The 21,188-nt window shown below is 49.5% G+C and overlaps 1 protein-coding gene across 1 annotated transcript in view; it reads right to left on the minus strand.

The window, feature by feature from the left end:
* PTH1R (parathyroid hormone 1 receptor) overlaps nucleotides 1-21,188 on the minus strand; it is a 159,355-nt gene that overhangs the window by 38,568 nt on the left and 99,599 nt on the right. Inside the window, exons 3-4 of the mRNA XM_034763841.1 lie at nucleotides 8,573-8,683; nucleotides 6,468-6,586 (exon numbers count right to left, since the gene is read on the minus strand). Coding sequence (XP_034619732.1) covers nucleotides 6,468-6,586; nucleotides 8,573-8,683 — 230 coding nt within the window. The remainder of the gene's footprint in view (nucleotides 1-6,467; nucleotides 6,587-8,572; nucleotides 8,684-21,188) is intronic.

A 21,188-nucleotide genomic window follows, 5' to 3' on the forward strand; every position in this document is an offset into this window, starting at 1 on the left:
CCCTTTGCAGACCTTCTTACATCTCTTCCGATGGGGGATCAAAAGGAAAATAAACGTCCCAATGCATCCGAGAACAACGTCTTCCTGGAGCCAACTCAAAGGGGAAAGATAGCAATACATTCTTACTTCATGGCGGTCTGTGTCGCAATTTTCTAGGCATCCTTCCGATGGGGTAGCTGCCTGGGGCTCACCCTGGGAGTTGGCCGCACTTCCTGTAGGGTTGGGGATCTCCTGGATGGGAGTCCTCCCGGCGTCTGCAGGAGTCGTTCCAGCCGTTTCCTGATTGGGGTGATCTCTCTCCCCACAGCTCACTGCAGTTTCCTCCTTTTTAAAGGCTTCCTTCCTACCATATGGAATTTACAGGGCTGGAGAGGTGGGGCAAGCCCAGCACACAGGGCCTCTCTGGCCCCTTCCGCAGCAGCGTGGGGTCTACACACTCCGTCGCGGATCTGCCCTCTCCCGAGAGATCTGTCCTCATTCCGAGTTGGCCACTCCCGGCACATTAGTGGGACATGCAGGGACATGCCAGTGGCAGCCCACTACCTGATCTGCAGCTAACCAGAGGGCATCAGTCTCCGGGCTGTCAATCCAGCACCTTTCACCAGCACTCAGATTCCCCTTTGAAACAACGCTGAAGCAATTGCTTCACTGGGCAGTTAGGAGCTGTTAATCCTCCGTGCATTGATGGTTTTAGCACGCTTTGCTAATTTCAAAAAGATCAGGTGCGTCGCTGCTCTAAGTGAAATAATCCTATTTGTATCATCCAGGGCAAGGGAAAGAGACGCAAATCTTCTCCACCCTCCTCTGTATGCTGCTTTGGCCAGCCATATAATTAGCCCACGGTAGCTAAAATGAGAACACAGAGAACCTAAACAAATACCTATCTAAAGAGAGAGAGACAGGGAGGTTTTTCCAACACTTTCTAGTGTTTGGTTCCCACTGGCTATGTTTGTCCATCTGTCTCTCTCTAAATCTCTCAACAACCTTGGCGGATGATTGCTGGTTAAGTGCAGCTGTTACCGATGACACAAAGATGCTGTTCTCCCAGTGGGAAAAAAATAATAATAGAAAACACGACTCTCTTTGTAGAGATGACGAGTCTGTCTTGGCAGAATCCATCTGCCTGACCTCTATACTTAGAGAACCAGTCGAAGGAGGCATTACTATTACCAGTTCTGCACACTCAATGGAGGGTGTGAAAGACTGGAGGGCTATATTGACATTGTGACATTCTGTACCTTGGGGGAGCACCCTGTAACCCCCATGTTTCTCATTTATATATAATTGTGATCTTGCATATAAAGTAGGCTGTGTGAGGTATCAGGGGAAAGGTTCTGATCTGCTGAAAGTCATTTCTCTTTCCATATATGTATATCATTACTGATTATGAAGTTATGAGAATCGTGTTGTATGGTTGTTACTAAAACATGCTGTAAGTGGGGGAATCAGCCAGATATTTGCTCCCCAGAGGCAACAGCAAGGAAAGTAGCCAACGCCCAGGCAGGGTGTCAAACAACCCATCAACAGCCATTGTCCAGCAAGGGAGCTACAATGCAATGACTCACCTGCATGGGGCCAAACCAGGGGAATTGTCCAAGCTTGCCTGGAGACTCAGCAATGCCCCCCAGACATGCCTGGATGTGTATTCCCCAAGCACTTGGGATTGAGGGTATAAAACAGAACACAGGGGCTCCATGCGTCGCCTTTCGCCTGCCCCCAACCATGCCGCAAGCAACAAGGACACTGAGAAGACTTAAGCAGAGGAGACTGGCCCAGATTTCAAGGGTGAAATTGTGTACTATGAACTCCATTATCCAGTGGAATGAGAAAAACTGCTTAATCTAGAAATTGCCCAGTCTAATAGGGTTGAGAGTTTAGACTGCGTGTTTATATTTTCTTTTCTTTTGGTAACTAACTCTGACTTTTTGCCTATCACTTATAATCACTTAAAATCTATCTTTTGTACTCAATACATTTAACTGTTTATCTTTACCAGTGACTTTGCCTGAAGTGTTTGGTAATCTGCTCAGGTATGCAAAGGCTGGTGTATGTCCACTTTCCACTGATGAAGTGGTGAACCAATTAATACATTTGCATTACCCAGCTTTGAGCAGTGCAAGACAGTATATTCCTGTGGTACAAGGCTGGGAGCTGGGGGGATTTGGCTCCGGTGCCTTTCCCTGTGCGATTCATGAGTGGCTCTGGGAGCATTCATGCAATCGAGCTGGGTGTGGGGCTCCACATGTGGTTGTGCTGAGTGATAACAGAACCTGGAGGGGTTTGTTGCTGGTCACTAGCAAGGCATTGTGAGAGACAGCCCAGACTGGAGAGAGTTCAGGGGCACAGAGGTCCCACAGCCCCGGGCTGCACCCTGGAGATCCTATCACAACAGTCTTATAATCGCCACCCTCTGCCAGCAGAGAAAAAGAATAATAATATACATTTTTGTTTGCAGTGTTGTTGTAGGCATGCTGGTCCCAGGATACGAGAGAGACCGGGTGGGTGAGGTAATGGCTTTTATTGGACCAACTTCTGTCAGTGAAAGAGACCAGCTTTCGAGCTACCCAGAGAAGTGATCTGAAGAAGAGCTCTGTGTAAGCTTGAGAGACCGTCTCTACCACCCCACACTGGAACCCATACAGGGTATCATTCAACAGTTACAACCCATACTCAACGGGGACCACATCCTGAAAGAGATCTTTCCCAATCCCCCTCTTCTGGCCTTCAAACAGTCTCCCAATCTCATCCTCAGAAGCAAGCTCCCTACAGACCAGAACCCAGCAACTCAAAGCATCACCAGATCCTGCCAGAACAACAGACGCAAAATCTGCAGCCATTCTTCCACTGCTACCATGATCGATACCCCCTAAACAGGCCTTTAAAAAGCCCTACACATGCCTAGCACGACATGTCTGTACCTCAGCCAGTGGGCTAAATGCCCCAATAACAACTGGGTGGGTGAAACCAGACCATCATGATGCTCTCGAATGAACTCACACAGAAAAACGATCAAAGGCAAAAGCTCCATCTCACCCGGGGGCAAACACTTTTCACAGAACAATCCCTCCACATCTGAACACTCTCCGTCCTCGTCCTCAAAGGAAACCTGCACAGCACCTTCGAAAGATGAGCCTGGGAGCTTAAATTCAAGCCTTTGCTAGACACTAAAAATCGTGGTCTTAAAAAAGACACTGGATTTATGGCTTATTAGAACAGTCTGTAACCCATTAGCCCCCCCACTTTTTTGTCCTCTGACTGCAGAGGGGTTTGAACACGTTAACTACTTATGCTAAACAATCCGTTCCACCTTGCGTGAGACTCTGCCCTGAAGAAGCGCTCGGTGTAGCTTGCAAGCTGGTCTCTTTCCACCAACAGAAGCTGGGCCAATAAAAGTTATTACCTCACCCTCCTTGTTTCTCTGCAAGAGGCAGACTTTGAAACGATAGACCCAGCTGGCCAGGCGATCCTGAACTGCCCCTTTCTTCGGAGCCGTGCAGAGTGACCTGCTTTGCTCCTCGTTAGACAGACCCACACTACACCCAGGTCAACTCCACCTCCGTATGCTCAGGATGTGACATCAATAGGAAAAAAAATATGGGTTGTATACATAGACTGGGCCATTTGGGTGCTAAAGCTTGTCCGAGGCCTTTCCCAGGATTCTCTGATACTTTGGAATTAAACTCTACCAGTGCAAGAACAGACAATTTACAAAACACACAGCTGTGCTTCACCCCAGGGAAGCCCCACATGGCAGAGGCCACTGCCTGGAAGCTGTAGAAACTTCCTGCATATGGACGGTAAAGGGTGAGATGACCCACTTCCCCATATACTCTCACAGTCTGCCAGTTCTAAGCTGTGTACTCAAAGCCCTGACTCTGTGGGGAGGAAAGGGAAGTGGCTGTACTAGTGAGAGGAACGAGGGCATAATATCTAGACCCTAGGCCTCTTCCCAAGAGAGTGTTAATAGAGGGGAAAGCTCGCCCAGTGGTTAGCATGGTCACCTAGGAGCTAGCAGATGCAGGTGCAATTCCCTGCCCTGCTACTAACTCACTGTGTGATTTTGGACTGATTTCTTTGTGCCTCAGTTTCCCCTCTCTAAAACAGTGAGAACAGCACCTGCCTACCTTATAGGAGTAGCATGAGGTACATTAAAGATTGTGAGGTGTTCAAATACTATGGTAACCGGGCATGGGCCCACTATACGTGCCTTAATTAGATGATCCAGTTCTCGCTTTATTCTGGTGAGGTCGTGCAGTCTATTTCCCTGCCAGCGCAGGATTGTTCCCTAAATACAGTCCATCCTCCTGCCTAGTTTTGAATGCATAGGGGAGGGGAGAAGCCAGCACCTGGGAGAGGAAAGGGAGGAGCCTACATACATCTTGCAGATTTCTTCTGCCTAACATCTCTAATATTTCGCTTGCACAAAGCGATCACTCCACGGTCAGTTCCGGTCCTCAAAGGAAACCTGCACAACACTTTCTCAAGACCAGCTTGGGAACTTAAATTCATTACTCTGCCAGATCAAATCCTAAAAATCCTGATCAAACCGAGACACTGGATTTCTGGCTTATTACTAGGATCTGTAACCCACTACCCACCTCTTTTTGGCCTAGGACTGCAGAGGTGTAACCGGGCCACTCTACCGCGAATGGTCCCTGACAATACATGCTAACTACTAACGCCACCTTGCATTTTGCTGTGACGCTGGGAGCTCCTTTCCCAGACCTGCAGAGCTCTGCGGCTCAAAAGCTCCGAAGGTGATTGCTGCAACATCCTTCTCTCTGGTCATGACAAACACCCTGCTCAGATCCAGTCAGAATGCTGCTACAAAGATCGTTCTCTTAGCCCGTGGCTTTGACCATGTCAGCCCTCTCTTGGCATCCCTCCACTGCTTCCCCTTCTCGATTGCATCAACTGCCTGTCTTCAGGCCCCTTGAACCCAGTCTGAACCACACTATGCAATTCGCCCCAGGGTGGAGTACTTCACTGGAGTTGTTTACCTGTCCCGGGACCTGCAGTAATTACCCCCCACTGATTTTAGTTTCTGGGGAAAGCTGGTAACCCTCCTCCCCCACAGAGCTAGAATACAGTCCCTAACTCACAAGGAGGCGTATAACATGGAAGCATAGACTCACAGAAACGTAGCGCAGGAAGGGACCTCAAGAGGTCATCAAGTCCAGCCCCCTGCGCTGTGACAGAACCAAGTAAACCTAGACCATCCCTGACAGGTGTCCAACCTGTTCTTAAAAACCTCCAGTGACGGGATTCCACAACCTCCCTTGGAAGCCTGGTCCAGAGCTTCACTGCCCTGAGAGTTAGAAAGTTTTTCCTAATATTGAACTTAAATCTCCCTTCCTGCAGACTGAGCAAATTGTTTCTTGTCCGATCTTCAGTGAATACAAAAAATAACTGAGCACCGGCCTCTTTATAACAGCCCTTAATATAATTTAAATCTGTAATCAGACCCCGCTTCAGTCTCCTTTTCTCACTAAACATGCCAAGCTCTTTTAACCTTTCCTCATAGTTCATTTGATCATTGTTGTTGCTCTCCTCTGGACTCTCTCCTGTTTCTTCACATCTTTCCTAAAGTGTGGTGCCCGGAATTGGACACAGTTCTCCAGCTGGGGCTGCACCAGTCCTGAGCAGAGCAGGACAATCACCTCCCGTGTCTTACATACGACACTCCTGTTAATACCCCCCGGAATGAGATCAGCCTTTTTCACAACTGCGTCACATTGTTGGCTCATAGTCCATTTGCGATCCACTATAGACCCCAGATTCTTTCCAGCTGTGCCTCTGTCTAGCCGGTTACTCCCCATTTTGTGTGGTCCATTTGACTTTTCCTTCCTAAGGCTGGTACTTTGCACTGGCCTTTATTGAATTTATTGTTGATTTCAGAGCAATTCGCCAATTTGTCCGGGTTGTTTTGACTTCCAATCCTGTCCTCCCAAGAGCCTGCAACCTCTCCCAGCCTGGTGTCACCTGCAAATTTTATAAGCGTACTCTCCACTCTATTATCCAAGTCATTCATGAAAACATTGAACAGTATCCAGGACTGACCCCTGTAGGGGGGTCCCTGCCCATAGGTGGTGATGGTCTCCACTAGCATGGAACGAGCCCCCCCCAAAAAAATTGTGGTTATCAGCTCTTAGCTTCTTAAGAAACTCCACATAGTGCCCTCCAGATTCCCCCACCCTGGATCTCTGTGAAAATGGATCAGGCCACTTTGAGGAGTGCATGACAAATATCTGACTGTCTTGAAGAACACCCCACCTCCGCCCCCTTGAGGTGAAGCAATTTCCCACTGAAACAAATGGGAAAGATTTGATTGGGACCTGCAAACACTGGGAATCTTTCCAGCATCAGGAAGCAACCTGCAGGGCACTGCTTGTTTAAGAACAGAAGGCTCTATTGGCTAGTTCTGATCAGATCCCCCCATTCCCAGTTTGCATACAAGCATGGCATACCGTCTCCCTGGTTTCGTTGGTGAGGAACTTGGCGCATTCGCTGTAATTCGCCCAGGTGCGGTTGTTGCCTGGCACCAGCTCCCAGCTCCCATTCACGTCACACCGCCGATAGGCATGGCCTAACGAAAGGAACGAGAAAACAGACAACATGATGCTTAGCGGATTGCAGTTCTGGCAGAACAGAAGTATCTTTCCCGATGCTTCAAACACAGATTCACACCTGTCCTTATAACTTAGCTACCCATAATCAGCCTGCCCTTATCTGCTCTCTCTGCTGCTTGTCATGGAGCCGTGGGGGAACAGGGGATAGTTTCAGATCAGCTTAGCCCAGAGGATCTCCCACCGAAACTGAACTTTAAAACCCAGTCATTTGTTCTACACAGAAACTCTCAAATTTAAAGAGGCACCCATCAAACAGTGTAGGTCAAAATACAGGGTTTAAAAAAAGAAAGACAGAAAAATAGTTTTCAAAATGCAATAGCATGGAAACATTTGCATGATGGTTAAAAAAAAGTCATTGAAAGGCAATGGGCTCGTTCAAGTGGATCTTTCTACATCTCTAGCCCTTATCACTGTACGATCTTAGCGCCTTCCAATTAGGAATAGATGATTTTTTTTCTTTGTCACACCCGTTACCAAGAGGGAACTCAGATACAGCGCAGAGTAAGTGATTTACCCAAGGTCAGCCAGAGTTCCTGTGGCAAATCCAGGAATAAAACCCAGTGCTCCATCCACTAGACCATCCTTCTTCCCCTTCCACGTATCATAAGGGGGCTTTTAAGTGGATGTGCAGAAAAACCTCCCTGGCAGCTTCAGTTCTGGGATAAGGATTCACACTGGCCCAGCTCCCAGTCCTGGCCACAGTGGGCCTGTGGGAGGGTTGTGGATGTAGTCTACTACACGATGGCTAGTCTCTGCTTCCTGGGAGCCCTGGGAAGCATGCATAAGTTAGAGCAGCCTCGAGGCTGCTCTTATTCACACCAGGGACCAAGCAGACTCCTGCATAGCCCAGCATGGGGGGAGCACAAAAATGGTTTTACCCACCAACTCCGGTCCTGCGCCCAGCTCAAGTACAGAGAAGCTGAGAAACAGGCACAAGGATTTTTTGTTTTTTAAAAAAATTAGTCACACTATAGCCAAATTGCGGTCTCGGCTCCACCAGTGCAGTGGCTTTGTAATGCGAAATGAGACCGGTGCAGCCACACCAATGTCACAGGGTCACTGCCCTCAGGAGCCGGAGTGGAGCCGCCATCGGTGACAACAGTGGGAATTTTCTGTAATACTTTTACGCTCTATCTATAGGATCCCGCACCCATGCGCGTTGCATCACTACCTTTGGGGATGGGGTGAGAATTAATTCTGTCCTTGCAACATCGGTGATCAGGGCAAAATGTCTGAGCCACTAAGGCTGACTGGACTGGATTCACCACAGGCCCTACCATGCCAAGAGGAACCTTAATAACTGAAGATGAATTCCTAGAGCCAGTTGCTTCTCCCCACTTCCTTGCACGAAAGCAGAACAAAAAGCCCCGAGCTGGAGAACAAGGATTTGAAGGCGTCAGGTGCCTGTGATAAGAACAGGTTCTCTCAACACAGGGGCTCTCACGCGGGACTCCGACACAAAGGGACACAGAGCCGAGATGGATTCTGCAGTGGCTTGGCGGAACTCTGGCTTCAGCCAATATGAACTCCGCCTTCACCTGTGCTTCTCGATGCTCACCTAAGTGCTTCCTGACGCTGTAGTCCAGAGGGCTGTGAAAATCTGCAAATACTGATATGCATTGATCCCTGAAAGGGGTAGAAAGTCCCTGACTGGGAGTCTGCTCTGATGCTGAGACACCAGGATTGCTGGATCCCAAAGGCCTAGTCTAGGAAGCGTTGAGGCCATCTGGCCTACCCTTATGGCAAAATGGGACCCCCTGGGGGGCTGGGGCACTAAAGGGTGACTCCCAGGATACTGTTTAAGGGCCGGGGGGTAAACCCGGGACACCGTTCAAGAAGGGAAAGGCTCCCTAGGCCAACACCTGGCTCTCTAGTCCTCAGCTTCATTCCTTCCCGCTGCAGGCTAGAAGGTTCCCATGGCATTTGGGAAGGAGCTTTATTACCTTTGTGGTTGAAGTCATAGATGTACTCAGGACACGGCATGGCCACCACTTTGCCCGGCACGCCTTCGGGCCAGCAGCCAATGCCGTCCCACTCGGGCAGACAGAAACCATCTGCGGGAGAAAAGCGAAAACAAGAGACGTCACGGAGCCTGCGGCATTCAGCAGCTTGCACCGACATAGTCCCCTGGCACCCTCAGAACTGTCGTGTGCCAGCTGGATATACACTGCCCAGAGAGGCCCTTCTCCCAGCTAGAATTAAGTTCAGGGCACAAATCAGTGCGTTTGGCCCAACCTGGCATTAGGGGAACATGCTGTATGCAGGTAGTTAATAAAGAGAGCGCCCTCTACTGACAGATAAGAATAAGCAGCATGGTCAAGAACAGCAGTTCTCAACCTGTAGCCCAATCAGCACTCAACTGGGGCCCAGCTGTGAGCTAAAAAAATTCAAAATTTGCAGCTCTGGTCTGGCAGGGGGCAGGGGTGGCTGAGGGGGAGACAGCATCTTTCAGCCTGCATGAGCGCTCCTGCCAGCAGGGGGCTAGTGAACGACGCAGGGGCTGGGAGAGTGGGTCTGTGGGTAGGTTTGTCGGGGGGGGGGGGGTTCTGGGCAATGAGGGAGTGGGGGGAGCTGGGAACTGGAGTTTTCCTGGGCTGCTGCAGCACCCCCATGTTTTAGGTAGGGCTCCGCCGGGGGGTGGGGGGGAGGAGGAGAGTCCTGCTGCCCAGCCCCGCACAGCGGGGTTTGGGGTCCAGGGTCTGGCCCCGCTGCAGGTTCCGCGGTCCATCTGCCCAGTCCCACACGGTGGTTCCGGGTCCCAGCTGCCCGGCCCAGTGTCCAGGGCACTGGGCCTAGGGAACTCTGGGGAGGTTTAGGTGGGGGGCGCTGTGGTTCTCAACCTGCGGCCCACAATGATAAACAGGTTGAGAACCACTGGTCAAGAAGTTAATAGGTTCGATAAAGCTGCTGTTGTTATGCTCAGCAATTGGCTTCTAGTGCGCAGCTCCTGACACCTGCCAGCGGCGGTGGAGTAGATACAACCCATCCCGCTTTTGATTCTTTTCAAAGGGACATGGTCCAGATAAAAGGGCTGCTGTCCAGGTGTTCTCTGTGGGGATTCCCATGACTTTGGAAGCCACTTCCCATGTTTGGTTTGAAATAGTCCTTTAGGGCACGGTGAGCAGCTCGCCTTGTCACCCAGGCATTTGAAAATGGGGCAGGAGAAAGGGACTTTAAAGGGTGGGGAATTTAGCAGTGAGAAAGGGGGACCTGAACTTCTCAGGTGCTGTGTTTAGACGCAGTAACTCCAAATAGCTCCATTATACCAGCCGCTGGTGGGAAGTTATACTGAGTTATAACGCTGCCCCGTAAATACGTGTGAGCATTAATTTGGTTGTAACATTCAGGGCAACTAGAGCATATAGACAGGTGCCTTGTTCTAGCATTCATATCAATCCAGAGAAATAGTATTTATACTAAAAATGCTTTGGGGAGTTGCTTACATCTGTCTGCTGGTATCAGTTTACCCAGGTTTTCTAGAAACAGGTGGCTGGATATTATGGTTCCTTTTAACCAGCCCCACTCCCAGTTAAGTCAGCGGGAGTTTGATATCAACGAAGAAAGATCAGGTCCAGTTTTTGGAAGAAACTAAATTTCATATCCCTCACACTCCTAATCTACAGTTGAAGTCTGTCATCCTGCAGCCATCATAAAGGGTTCAGAGGACATCTATACGGATGGAGTAGGGGTAGTTAAAAATAGGGGGGAGGGATAACCCTTCAAAAAATTTCTTCCCTCCACCCCCTTTCTTTTTGGAATTTATTTTAAAAACTCAATTCTGGATATTCATCTCAATGTTCATCCTATTTTTTTTTATTTTGAAATTTATCAAAACTTGAAACAATCTGACCCACTCTAATGGTGAGGCTATCCAGAGCTTCAGTAGCAAGGGTTGGAAAAGAACAACACAACACAACTCCCTCCACAGTTCTGGAAGGGCTCTGGGCCCAGACCTTCAAAGGTATTTCAGTGCCTCGATACCTTTGAGGATCTGGACCACAAACCCTCATGCTTCAGGGCAGAAGCCAAACTATAGGCTAATGGGGGTCAGGAAAACACTTTGCTTGGAGGCAGATGAGCACAGAACTGCTTACTGCTGGGTTCTTACACCTTCCTCCGAAGCAGCTGGAACTGATCACTGCCAGAGACAGGACACATGACTAGATGGACAATTGGTCAGCGCTGGTGTAGCACTTTCTGTGTTCTTTTGTTTCTAATCACCTGCTGGGACAAGCAACACCTGACGAAGCCAACTGCTGTCCATGCTCAGAACTGCCCAACCTATACTACAGAACTTGCACTGATGCATCTGCACTGCTGTAGTGATGCTAGTGCAGATGCCCTAAGCTGACGGGAGAGAGCTCTCTCGTCAACTTAATTACTCCAGCCCCCGCGAGTGGCGGTAACTACATCGGCGGGAGAAGGTGTCCCCTGACCTCGCATTGTCCACACCAGTGCTTAGGTCGGTATAATTTACATCACTCAGGGGAGTGACTTATTCTCACCTCTAAGGGTAGGTCTACACTACCCGCAGGATTGGCGGGTAACAATCGATCTATCAGGGGTCGATTTATCGCGTCTAGTCTAGACGCGATAAATCGATCCCCAAGCGCTCTCCCGTTGACTCCGGTACTCCACCGCCGTGAGAGGTGCAAGTGGAGTCGACGGGGGAGCGGCAGCAGTCGACTCAGCGCCGTGACGACAACGCGGTAAGTCGATCTAAATATGTCGACTTCAGCTACGCTATTCCCGTAGCTGAAGTTGCATATCTTAGGTCAATCTCACCCACCCAGTGTAGACCAGGGCTTAGTGACATCACTTGTGACGCCTTAAGCTGGAGTGTAGACATAGCTCTAGTTTTCAGCATTCCCTTGAAAGTAGGGCTGAAAACCCTTCAGAATCTCCTAGTCCATCCAAAACTGGCTTGCAGCAATATATGGTATGTGAGGATTCAATCCTGCAAAGTGCTGAGATCTCTGCGCCAGTCCAACAAAGTGCTTAAATATGTGCTTAATTTGAAGTACCTGAGTAATCCCATTAACTTCCGTGGGATTGTCTTCATGCTTAGAGTTAAGCTTAAATACTTTGCTGGGTAGGACCAGCTGGGCCAGACTGCTCAGAACCTTTCAGGATCTTGCCCCAAGAACCCATTTGAAAGGGTAAAACAAATGCAGACAGACTCACACAGACGGGCCCCACTCTTTTAATTTCAGCGTTGCAGGAGGCAGCTTCCCCTGCTTTAGCAATTACTGTCCTGCAGACTGATACTCCTAGCTAGATTCTCAGCATTGTATGCAGTGTCTGGTCTAAAGGCACTCTACAGCAATGGAAACAGAATGGAATCCAGCACGTTCTTCTCATCTGCGAGAGCGTTCCATTATGAAAGACACAACAAATGTTCCGAGATCACAGAGACGATGTTCGTCCATTAACATCAAAGCTAGGCCATCAACAGTCTTTCAGTCATTCAAGTAATTTATTCTTTGTAATGCATACACTTTCGTATGATTAAAGAACAGCTCAGGATTCCTTAAAAAAAGTATCTTAGATAATTTTCTCCCCTTTGGGTTTAGGGATGACAGAGCATGATTCAATATGCTGGTAATTTAGGGCATCCAATGACACACAATTTAATAATTGATTTCTTATCTTTAATTTAGTGCTGATGAAAGACGGCAGATTGGCAGCAATAGGAAACTGAAGTCCCAGTATAGAGTGAGTAGGTGTCTCCAGCACTGGCATGACATGCAGAAAGCAGAGATCTATATCCCATTGGGCCGAGTTAAAGAGAGAATGGGTATATATACCCAATTTCCATTAGTTGTACCTTGGCTGGCAGAATTCGCTTTTATCAGTCAATGTTGATTTCACTGCACACACACAAACCAACTAAAAAATTTTTCCATCACCAATAATCGAAATTTACAGGTAGGCAAAGTAAGAAAAATGCTGCTCATTGACGTTTGGTTGAAGGATATTTACTTTGCATATTTTGACATGTGATATTGACAATTTGTGCTGTACCAGTTAGAAAGATTCCACGTTTTTGACTCTCAGCGTCTGCAGTCATTAAATAATGATTGTGTCTGCCCCCCTTTAATGTCCCGAAAGTGTGAAAATTGAAATGAAAGAGAGTTTAAAAATGCTTTACAATAAACATAGAAATTATTCACTGAAATTATAAAAAAATATAAAGCAAATTCTACCAAGCCTCTTTGTACTGCACTTTCTCTTCTAACATTTGTCTTCAGCGGTAGCTCCTCACTTTGTGCATGGAAGGAAAATCGATGCTTCCAAACGAGCGTGGTGTGCAATTATTTCCCAGCTAGTGTGTTCAACAGAAATGCTGGAAACTGATGAGGCTAACACACAGTAATCAGCTTATCGAACTGGGAGTCAGGACTCCTGGGTTCTGTTGCCTCTGACGTGCTGCAATTTTTAATTAAGTAACTGAGAGACCAAGGCCCAGATGCAACAAAAGGTATTTAGGCTCCGAATGCCCATTGGTTTCAGTGGCCATTAGGGGTCTAAATACCTGTGTGGATCTGGGCCCAAACCAGCTGCCATTGAAATCAATTAAAAGATTCCCACTGACTTTCATGGAAGTTGGATCACACCCTAGCTCTATGCCTCAGTTTGTCCATCTGCGACATGGGTACAATAATACGTCGGTCCCGCACTGAGGTTTGGAGTTTATGAAGCCATGTTTCTGAAGGGATTTGAGACTTTTGAACAAACAGTACTAAATAGTGCAAAGTATTTTCATCGTCTTTAGAAGCATCTGTCAAAATTAGTGAAAAGTTGAATTAAATTATTCCTCTACACTTATTGACAACAGGAAGTGCCTGAAGACACTCAGGAAATATTTTTAATAGAGAAACATCAAACATGCCTGACCTGAGTAACTGCATGATGTTATTATCGGAACCTTTGCCTTACCTGTCCCCATTAGACTTTTGTTAGTTTAATACCTGCATCTGTCTCAGGTGACGTGTAGGAGCAGTTTCTGACCCTCACTAAAACTTTTGTTTTATTGTGGCTTTGTTGTGCAGATGAAACGTGCTATATAAGAACTAGGTATTATTAATTATTATCGTTGTTGTTGTTTTGTAAAGCAATTCACACAAGAGCTGGTTAAAAAAATGGACGAAAAACATTCACAAAATGTTTCAAAAGTTGTTTTCATTTTGCAGGGTTCAAAAGGGACCATTTTTTGTTTGGTTTTGTTTTTTTCTACCACTTTCCCTCCCTCCCAGCATTTTTTTTGTTTTGTTTATCATTTAAATTTTGTTTTGTTTTCCCTCCTGCTTCTTCCTTCCTCTTTTACCAGTCATTTAAAAAATGATTTTAAAAAAAGACAGAAAAGAGAGAGAATGAATTGAAAAATGATAAATAACAAACATTGAAAAACATTAAAAAAATCATAAGCCGACAATTTTTCACTACAAGTTTTTTAAAAGACCATTTCTCAGCCGGAGAATTTTTCATTACAAAGTTTCAATCTGCTTTCGGGCACTGCAAAGTTTTCCTAAGACATCTCATTTTTCTGATCCACTGTAGAATACTGAATACAGATAACCAGAGGGGATCCGCTTTATTGTAACTGACCAGGTAAAAGCTTATGAGGATTTTTCTTTTCAACAAAGAGAATGTAGGTTTAGGACTTCAACAAGCTGCTTGCATCACTCTGAGCAGCAGTGTGGAGCGGGGATAAGAATATATTTGAGTACATATACCTGCATGCATGTTATGTCAGTGTCAGAGGGCCTAAAAGGAGCTTTTCCCAGAATAAACAGGATGCAATTAAAATGTAACTCACAACAAACTGCATAACCTCCAGAGAAAACAGGAATAAATACGCAGGGTATATATGTTATACATATAACCCACACACCTCCTGGGTGTGGTGCTCTGTCCCATGTAGTGGCACCGAGACCACTTAGGGCTGGTCTACACTGGGGGGGGGGGAGGGAATCGATCTAAGATACGCAACTTCAGCTACGAGAATAGTGTAGCTGAAGTCGACATATCTTAGTTCGACTTACCTCGTGTCTTCATGGTGCGGGATCGACGGACGCGGCTCCCCCATCGACTCCGCTTCCGCCTCGCGCCAAGCTGGAGTTCAGCAGTCGACGGGAGAGCGATCGGGGATCAATTTATCGCGTTTACACTACACGTGATAAATCGATCCCCGATAGATCGATCGCTACCCGCCGATCTGGCGGGTAGTGTAGAGGTACCCTTAGAGATTATTCCAGCTTAGTACTAATGTGGATACGAGAACGAATGGATATAAACTGGCCGTGGGGAGGTTCAGGCTTGAAATTAGACGAAGGTTTCTGACCGTCAGAGGGGTGAAATATTGGAACGGCCTTCCGAGGGAAACGGTGGGGGCGACGGACCTGTCTGGTTTTAAGATTAAGTTAGATAAATTTATGGAGGGAATGGTTTAATGGTAAAACATAGTAGTCAAGGAAAACCAAGAAATGGTAGGTAAATTGTATAATGGCTGACAGGGGTCAGGCTGGAGACTCTTGCCTATATGCTCGGGGTCTTACTGATCGCCATATTTGGGGTCGGGAAGGAATTTTCCTCCAGGGCAGATTGGCTGAGCCTCTGGAGGTTTTTCGCCTTCCTCCGCAGCATAGGGCAGGGATCTCTAGCAGGAGGGTTTCTGCCGATTGAAGTCACCTAAAACAGGATTGGGGACTTCAACAGCAGAGTCCAGGGAAGGGGTAGGGACGGTTTTATGGCCTGCAGCATGCAGGGGGTCAGACCAGATGATCATAATGGTCCCTTCTGACCTTAAAGTCTATGAGTCTATGAGATGAATGAGTCAACTACACCCCTAGCTAACAGCCAAATGGCTCATGCAGTAGTGACTTATGCACTAAGCTTCAGAAGTCCCTGGTTCAATCCTGCTTGCCGACAACCAGGGTCTGTTGGTGTTACATACATACATACATACATATAATATATAAGGGCAAGTACATAGACCCAGACACATAGGTATACACACATATACACATGTGTATATAATATATACATACACTGAATGTGGGTTATGTCCAGGGCTGGCTTTAACAAGTGCAGAGCCTGATTCGTGAGCCTTGTACTCACTGGGCGGTGCTCCGAGTCTTCAGCGGCACTTTGGATTGCTGGGCTCCAGCTGGCGCTCTGACCAGGAAGCGGCACTGCGGGGCTTGCCGGCGCTGTGGCCGGGGGAGCGGGGCCGTGGGGCTTGCTGCGCTCCAGCTGGGGGAGCGGGGCCCTTTTAGGCGTGGAGCCTGATTCCGGGGAATCGGCAGAATCGGCCTAAAGCCGGCCCCGGTCATGTCAGCTAGTGAAAATCAGTGCAGCTCCATTAACTCCAACAGATCTATGCCAATTTGCACCCGCTGCGGATTGTTTTAATGAGGGAGGTAGGGGATTTGGTTAAAGATTCATGCGGTAAAATGGTGTGTCAGAACATTTCTCTGCTGAAAAAAAACCCTTTGCTGAGCCTTTCCCCCAGCCTCCTGGAAGTCAGGCAGGGAGACAACTCCAGGGGACGTGCAGGAACCGTTGGGTTGGAGCTTTACACACACACTATAAAAATTATAAACAGCCTGGGTAAACACTAAGCCCCGACGCCTGCTTTTCCACAGGGTGTGGGCTTCCCATTCTGGATGCTAGACCGGGGTGGGAGGATGCAGTTGCGTGAGGATGCTGCGCTATCTTTGGGGACGTTTGTTCCTTCTCATACCTGACCCTGGTGTCTGTCTCTTTCCCTGCTTCAGCTGAGCAAGGGCTCGGGTGAGCACACTAGCAGCGCTTATCTAGGGTACACATGGATCCGCGATCTCTACTGGATCGCATGGCAAACACATGTGCATGTGTGCAACCACGTTCCCCTCTAGGGGCTGCTACAACCAATTAGCTCGAAGGATCGGGACCTGAGTTTCAGGAGTAAGAAATACCAGGCTCTGTCCTGCCTAAACTCTTGGGAACTCATCAGTAACCTCTGTGGCCAATTCAGCTGTATAGCTGATCCAGCCAGAACTCCCAGTGCATCTTCCCTCCAAAGGAGGATACCAAATACATAGAATCAGACCAGTGGTCCATATGTGGCCAGGACTGATGCTTCAGAGAAGGTGAACCATGAGCAGATGTGGGACCATTTGCCCCCCACAGCAGGCAGGGCCAGCTTTAGGGCGATTCCCCCGATTCGTGGGAATTGGGCCCTGTGCCTAAGAGGGGCCCGCACCCTCCGCCGAAGTGCCACCGGAAACACCGGCAACCGATTGAGCTGCCACCGAATTGCCGCCGTCTTCGGCGGCATTTCGGTGGCAGGTCTTTCGAATCGGGCCCCGCGCGTCCTAAAGCCGGCCCTGACGGCAGGTCTCATCCTCGTTTCTAACAACCAGAGAGTGGCTGAAGTTCACATAGGGAGACAAGAATTGAACTGGGGCCTTCCCCGTCCAGTTCCTTAACCAAAGCCCTAACCACTACTCCCAGAACGAGGCTTTGCCAATCCGCAGGCCTCCTTCCAGCTGTGCAAGGAAACAACAGCCCATTGGACAGGCTCGCGAGCTGCCCCGCCAACGCACAAGTGACCCGACGGAAGGGGACAAGCCAGCGATGGCCTCTGACAACTCAGACTGTTTTCCCGAGGGAGTCGTGCAGCTTCCAAGATGCCGCCTTTTGCCTACAGAAAGGTTCCTGTGTCTCCCCCATTTCCCTCCCATCCTACGAGCCGAGCGTTATGTTGTTTTCAGTCCTGTCTCCCCTCCGGAAGGCTAGTCCCAGCACGGCCAGTGTCAACGCCACCCTCCTCCAGCTCTCCTGGCTTCCCAAATAACTCCTCCAACCCACAGCAGCACCGTGTCCGTTGCCCCTGCTGCAATAACAAGTCAAAGCAGGCACTCAATGAAGAGACACCCAGGAGGGAGAGGTAGATGTGGGGCTCCAGAGATTCAGCTTTTCGTCTGCTTGGCCTGCGTTTGGGAGGTGCTTCAGCCCTGAATGTTTCCCTCGGAGTCACCTTAGAGCTTATTAACGGGGGTCCCTAAGAGGAGGGGCTGACGACAGGCCTTGCATGAATTTTTTACACCCCCATTAGCCCCCGTGGGCTTAATTCTTGCCTGACCAGCTCCGCTCTAGTCCAGTTCCGGACCAAACATTGCTGTGCCAGAGCACCTCAACCCCGACCCGCTGGCATCCTTGGGCCTTGCTCAGTCCCAACCTGAAATGCTCTCTGCTCTACCTGCCTTTGCATGCCTTGGCCAATGCACCCACAAACCTCCTTCCCTGAACCCTTCAGCAGAGCCGCTCCCCGCCCACTGGCCTGCCTCAGTTTCCCTGCTGCTCAGCAGTCTCCCTCTGGCTAAGAAGTAAGCAAAGACCAACCAGACCCAAACTAGCCCTTCACTCCTTGGGTGCAGAGATCCATATACAGTCCTTGGCCTTCCCAAGCCGCAGATCCTTCTCTAGGTCCAGGCAACCTTCATCCCTTGGTCCCATGAATTCACAACAGTCCCTTCACCCCAGGGACATCAGCTCAGTGCCTCAAGGTAGCTCAGCAGAGGCACTGAGACGCTCAGGCCCTCAACTCCTAAACAGTGAAGTAGCCACCTCCTCCAGCTTCACGTATTAATATTTCCTGCTCTCCTTGGGCTGCTTCTTTCTGTGACTGTCCTGCCTTCCAGCCCTTCCTGGCTCCTTGTCCCTGGAAGCCCCCTTCCCATCAGATGCTACCCAGATCCCCTAAATACACACACACACAATTTTGAAAAAAGAAGGTGCTCGGGAATTTGTAAACGCACAACCTAACTGCGAGAGGTTAGCAGGGCCTGACTAAAGTGTGCTGCATGCACGGCTGAGAGGCAGCGGGGGTGGTAATAGAGCAGGAGTCAGGACCCCTGGGTTCTATTCCAGTCCCTGCTATGTGACCTTGGACAAGTCGCTGTACCCTGCTCACCCTTTGTCCGTCTTGGGTACTTAGACTGTTGCCTCTTTGGGTCAGGGACTGTCTCTTCCTATTTGTATGTACAGCACCTAGCACAATGGGGCCTCTAAGGATGACGCTGGAATTGTGATTGATTACAACCGTCTGTAACCACTAACCCCTCTTTTTGTCCTATGACTGCAGAGGTGTTAATAGGCCATTCTACCTTGAATGGTCCCTTACAAAATGGACTAACTACTTATGCTCAACAATAGGGTTGTCACCTTTCTAATTTCTAGTATCCGGACCCCCCCGAGACCCCGCCCATGCCCCACTTCTTCCCCCCGAGACCCCGCCCCTGCTCCGCCACTTCCCCCACGGCCCCGCCCCTGTCTCTCCTTTCCTCTTCTCTACCCCTCCTCGGTCACTGGATCATCTCCATCTCCCTTCCCACCCCCAGCTGGGCTCCCTCTGTGCCAGGGCTAGGCTGGGACCTGCTGCAGCCTGACAAGGAACTTGCCAGTAGGTAGAAGGCAGCCCCGGCTGAGCAGGGATTGGCATGGGTTAATGACCTGGTGCCTCTCCCCTGTCCTGTGGTGACCTGGCTTTTGCATTTTGCTGTGATGCCCCGAGTACCTCTCCCAGCCCTGAAGAGGAGCTCTGTGTAGCTCGGAAGTGTGTCTCTCTCATCACCAGAAGTTGGTCCAGTGAAAGCTATTACTTCCCACACCTTATCTCTCCAATATCCTGGGACCGACACTGCCACAACTACACTGCACGCAAACTACACTCCTCTGAGGCCGCGGCTGCAAAACCTTTTGGAATCCAAAACGCCCCACTAAAGCTGAGAGCCCCCTGGTGAAAGGGCCTCACCAGATGCCCTGATGAACCCAGAAGGCTCGGCACTGTGGGGCAGGGGGGCACCGCTGAACCCAGAACAGCCAGGGAGGGAGGGGTTCTTTGCGGCGACGCCCTCACAAAGATGACCGCAGAGAGACAATTGCACACTGAAGCCTTCACGTTTCCGCTGCTCAGGGTGCATTCACCGAGGGATGTGCTCACTTGCCTTCTAGATTTCCTACCCCACCCCCCTCCGTTCTTTGTGCGAGCGTCGCATACATGTGGAGAACACATTAAAACCATCTGCGCGGCCGCTTGGCAGTGGGAAAAATGCAAACAAGGGCTCGAGGTGTTTATCTAAGGGTATGGAATATAAATCAGCCCGAGTTATTCTGGCACCGCGCTAGGCACCAGGGAGACCGCATCTGGAATATGGTGTCCAATTGTGGTCACTCTATTACGGGAAGGACATTCAGCGGATTGGAAACAGGCAGGGAGGAGCAACCCAAAAAAATGACCTGGGCCTTAGGGAGGGGGGTCCGGGTGGGATGTGCATCTGTACAGGGGTGTTTGTCTGGGCCTGCAGCTGCATTGCCAGCTGTGTGTGTCTGGGAATAGGTGTCGGTTTGAAGCGGGGGAGTGTGCGGATGAGTGTACTTGGGCACACGTCTGGGCTGGCTCTGTGTTTGTGCTGAGTGCTGGGGAGGGGGGTCCGTTTGGGTGAGTGTGTGTGACTGTATATCCAGGACAGCGTGCGTGTGAGCGCGCTCACACCTGTGTCTCTGGACACGTGCCAGTCTTTGCCTGTCTCTGCGTCTTTCTGGGTGCTGCAGAGCCTAGCACGCTGGGAAAAAAGCCTCACCCACGTTGTTCAGTCTGGCAACTTTATGCTTTCTAGTGAATCGTGGACAGCACAGGAGAGCACAGATCACATAAAACATCCTAAACACGGTGTCCCTCACTGGCTCACCCTTCTCTTGGGAGCTCGTCCGTGTTCTATCAGGCAGGCTGGGTGGTCCTACACCCCATTGCCTACCCTGCCCCCGCAGCAGCCTCCCTCATCTAAATCTGGTGCAAGATGGTTCACTTTTCCCAGTTCCCTTTATAGACTCCCACTGGGATCACCTGTTTCTTTTGTTCTCCTCCTGGTAACTTTCCATTACTTCCAAGCCCTGCTCCCTTCAGACAAAAGGAGGAAATGTCTTCTCCCAACTAGGGCAAATCCATTGTCCCAAGGTGGCTCACTTCGAATAGACATCGCTGCGTGCTGATCACTCACCATTGACACTGGGCTGGCAGACACCCGACATGTGATGCAGTGATTTCATGAGACCATTTCATAAAATCATCCCCAGTTGGGAAGTGGGCCAGACAGAACCCCCAACTAGTCACAGCGCATCCCTCCATCAAGCTGTAATAGTGTCTGTGTCTCTCGGTCTGTGTCGGTGGGCGGGAATACCCGTCTGTGTCACCGTGTGTGTCTGTGAGCCAGGAGGCATGCGTGTGCCTGTGCCCACGTCTCTCGGGGGTGCATTGCTATCTGGGGGTCTCCGTCAGTCTGGTGCGAGCGTGTCGGCCTTTGCGTCACGCGCCCTGGCTGGTCGCCTCCATGTCTGGAGCATAGTGCCAGGCAGTGGATGAACCGTGCTCAATGGGCCACGTGCCTCTACCCAAAAGGCCCTGCAGGTCGCAGGTGAAAGTGAGCATAGCCTGGCACCGAAGGCTGTGAAGAGAGCAGGTGACCCACATGGTGCAAATCAGTTTGCGAGAGAACAGGAGGGTCGGTGGGTTAT

This window comes from Trachemys scripta, chromosome 2 (assembly GCF_013100865.1).
Source record: "Trachemys scripta elegans isolate TJP31775 chromosome 2, CAS_Tse_1.0, whole genome shotgun sequence".
NCBI lineage: Eukaryota > Metazoa > Chordata > Testudines > Emydidae > Trachemys > Trachemys scripta.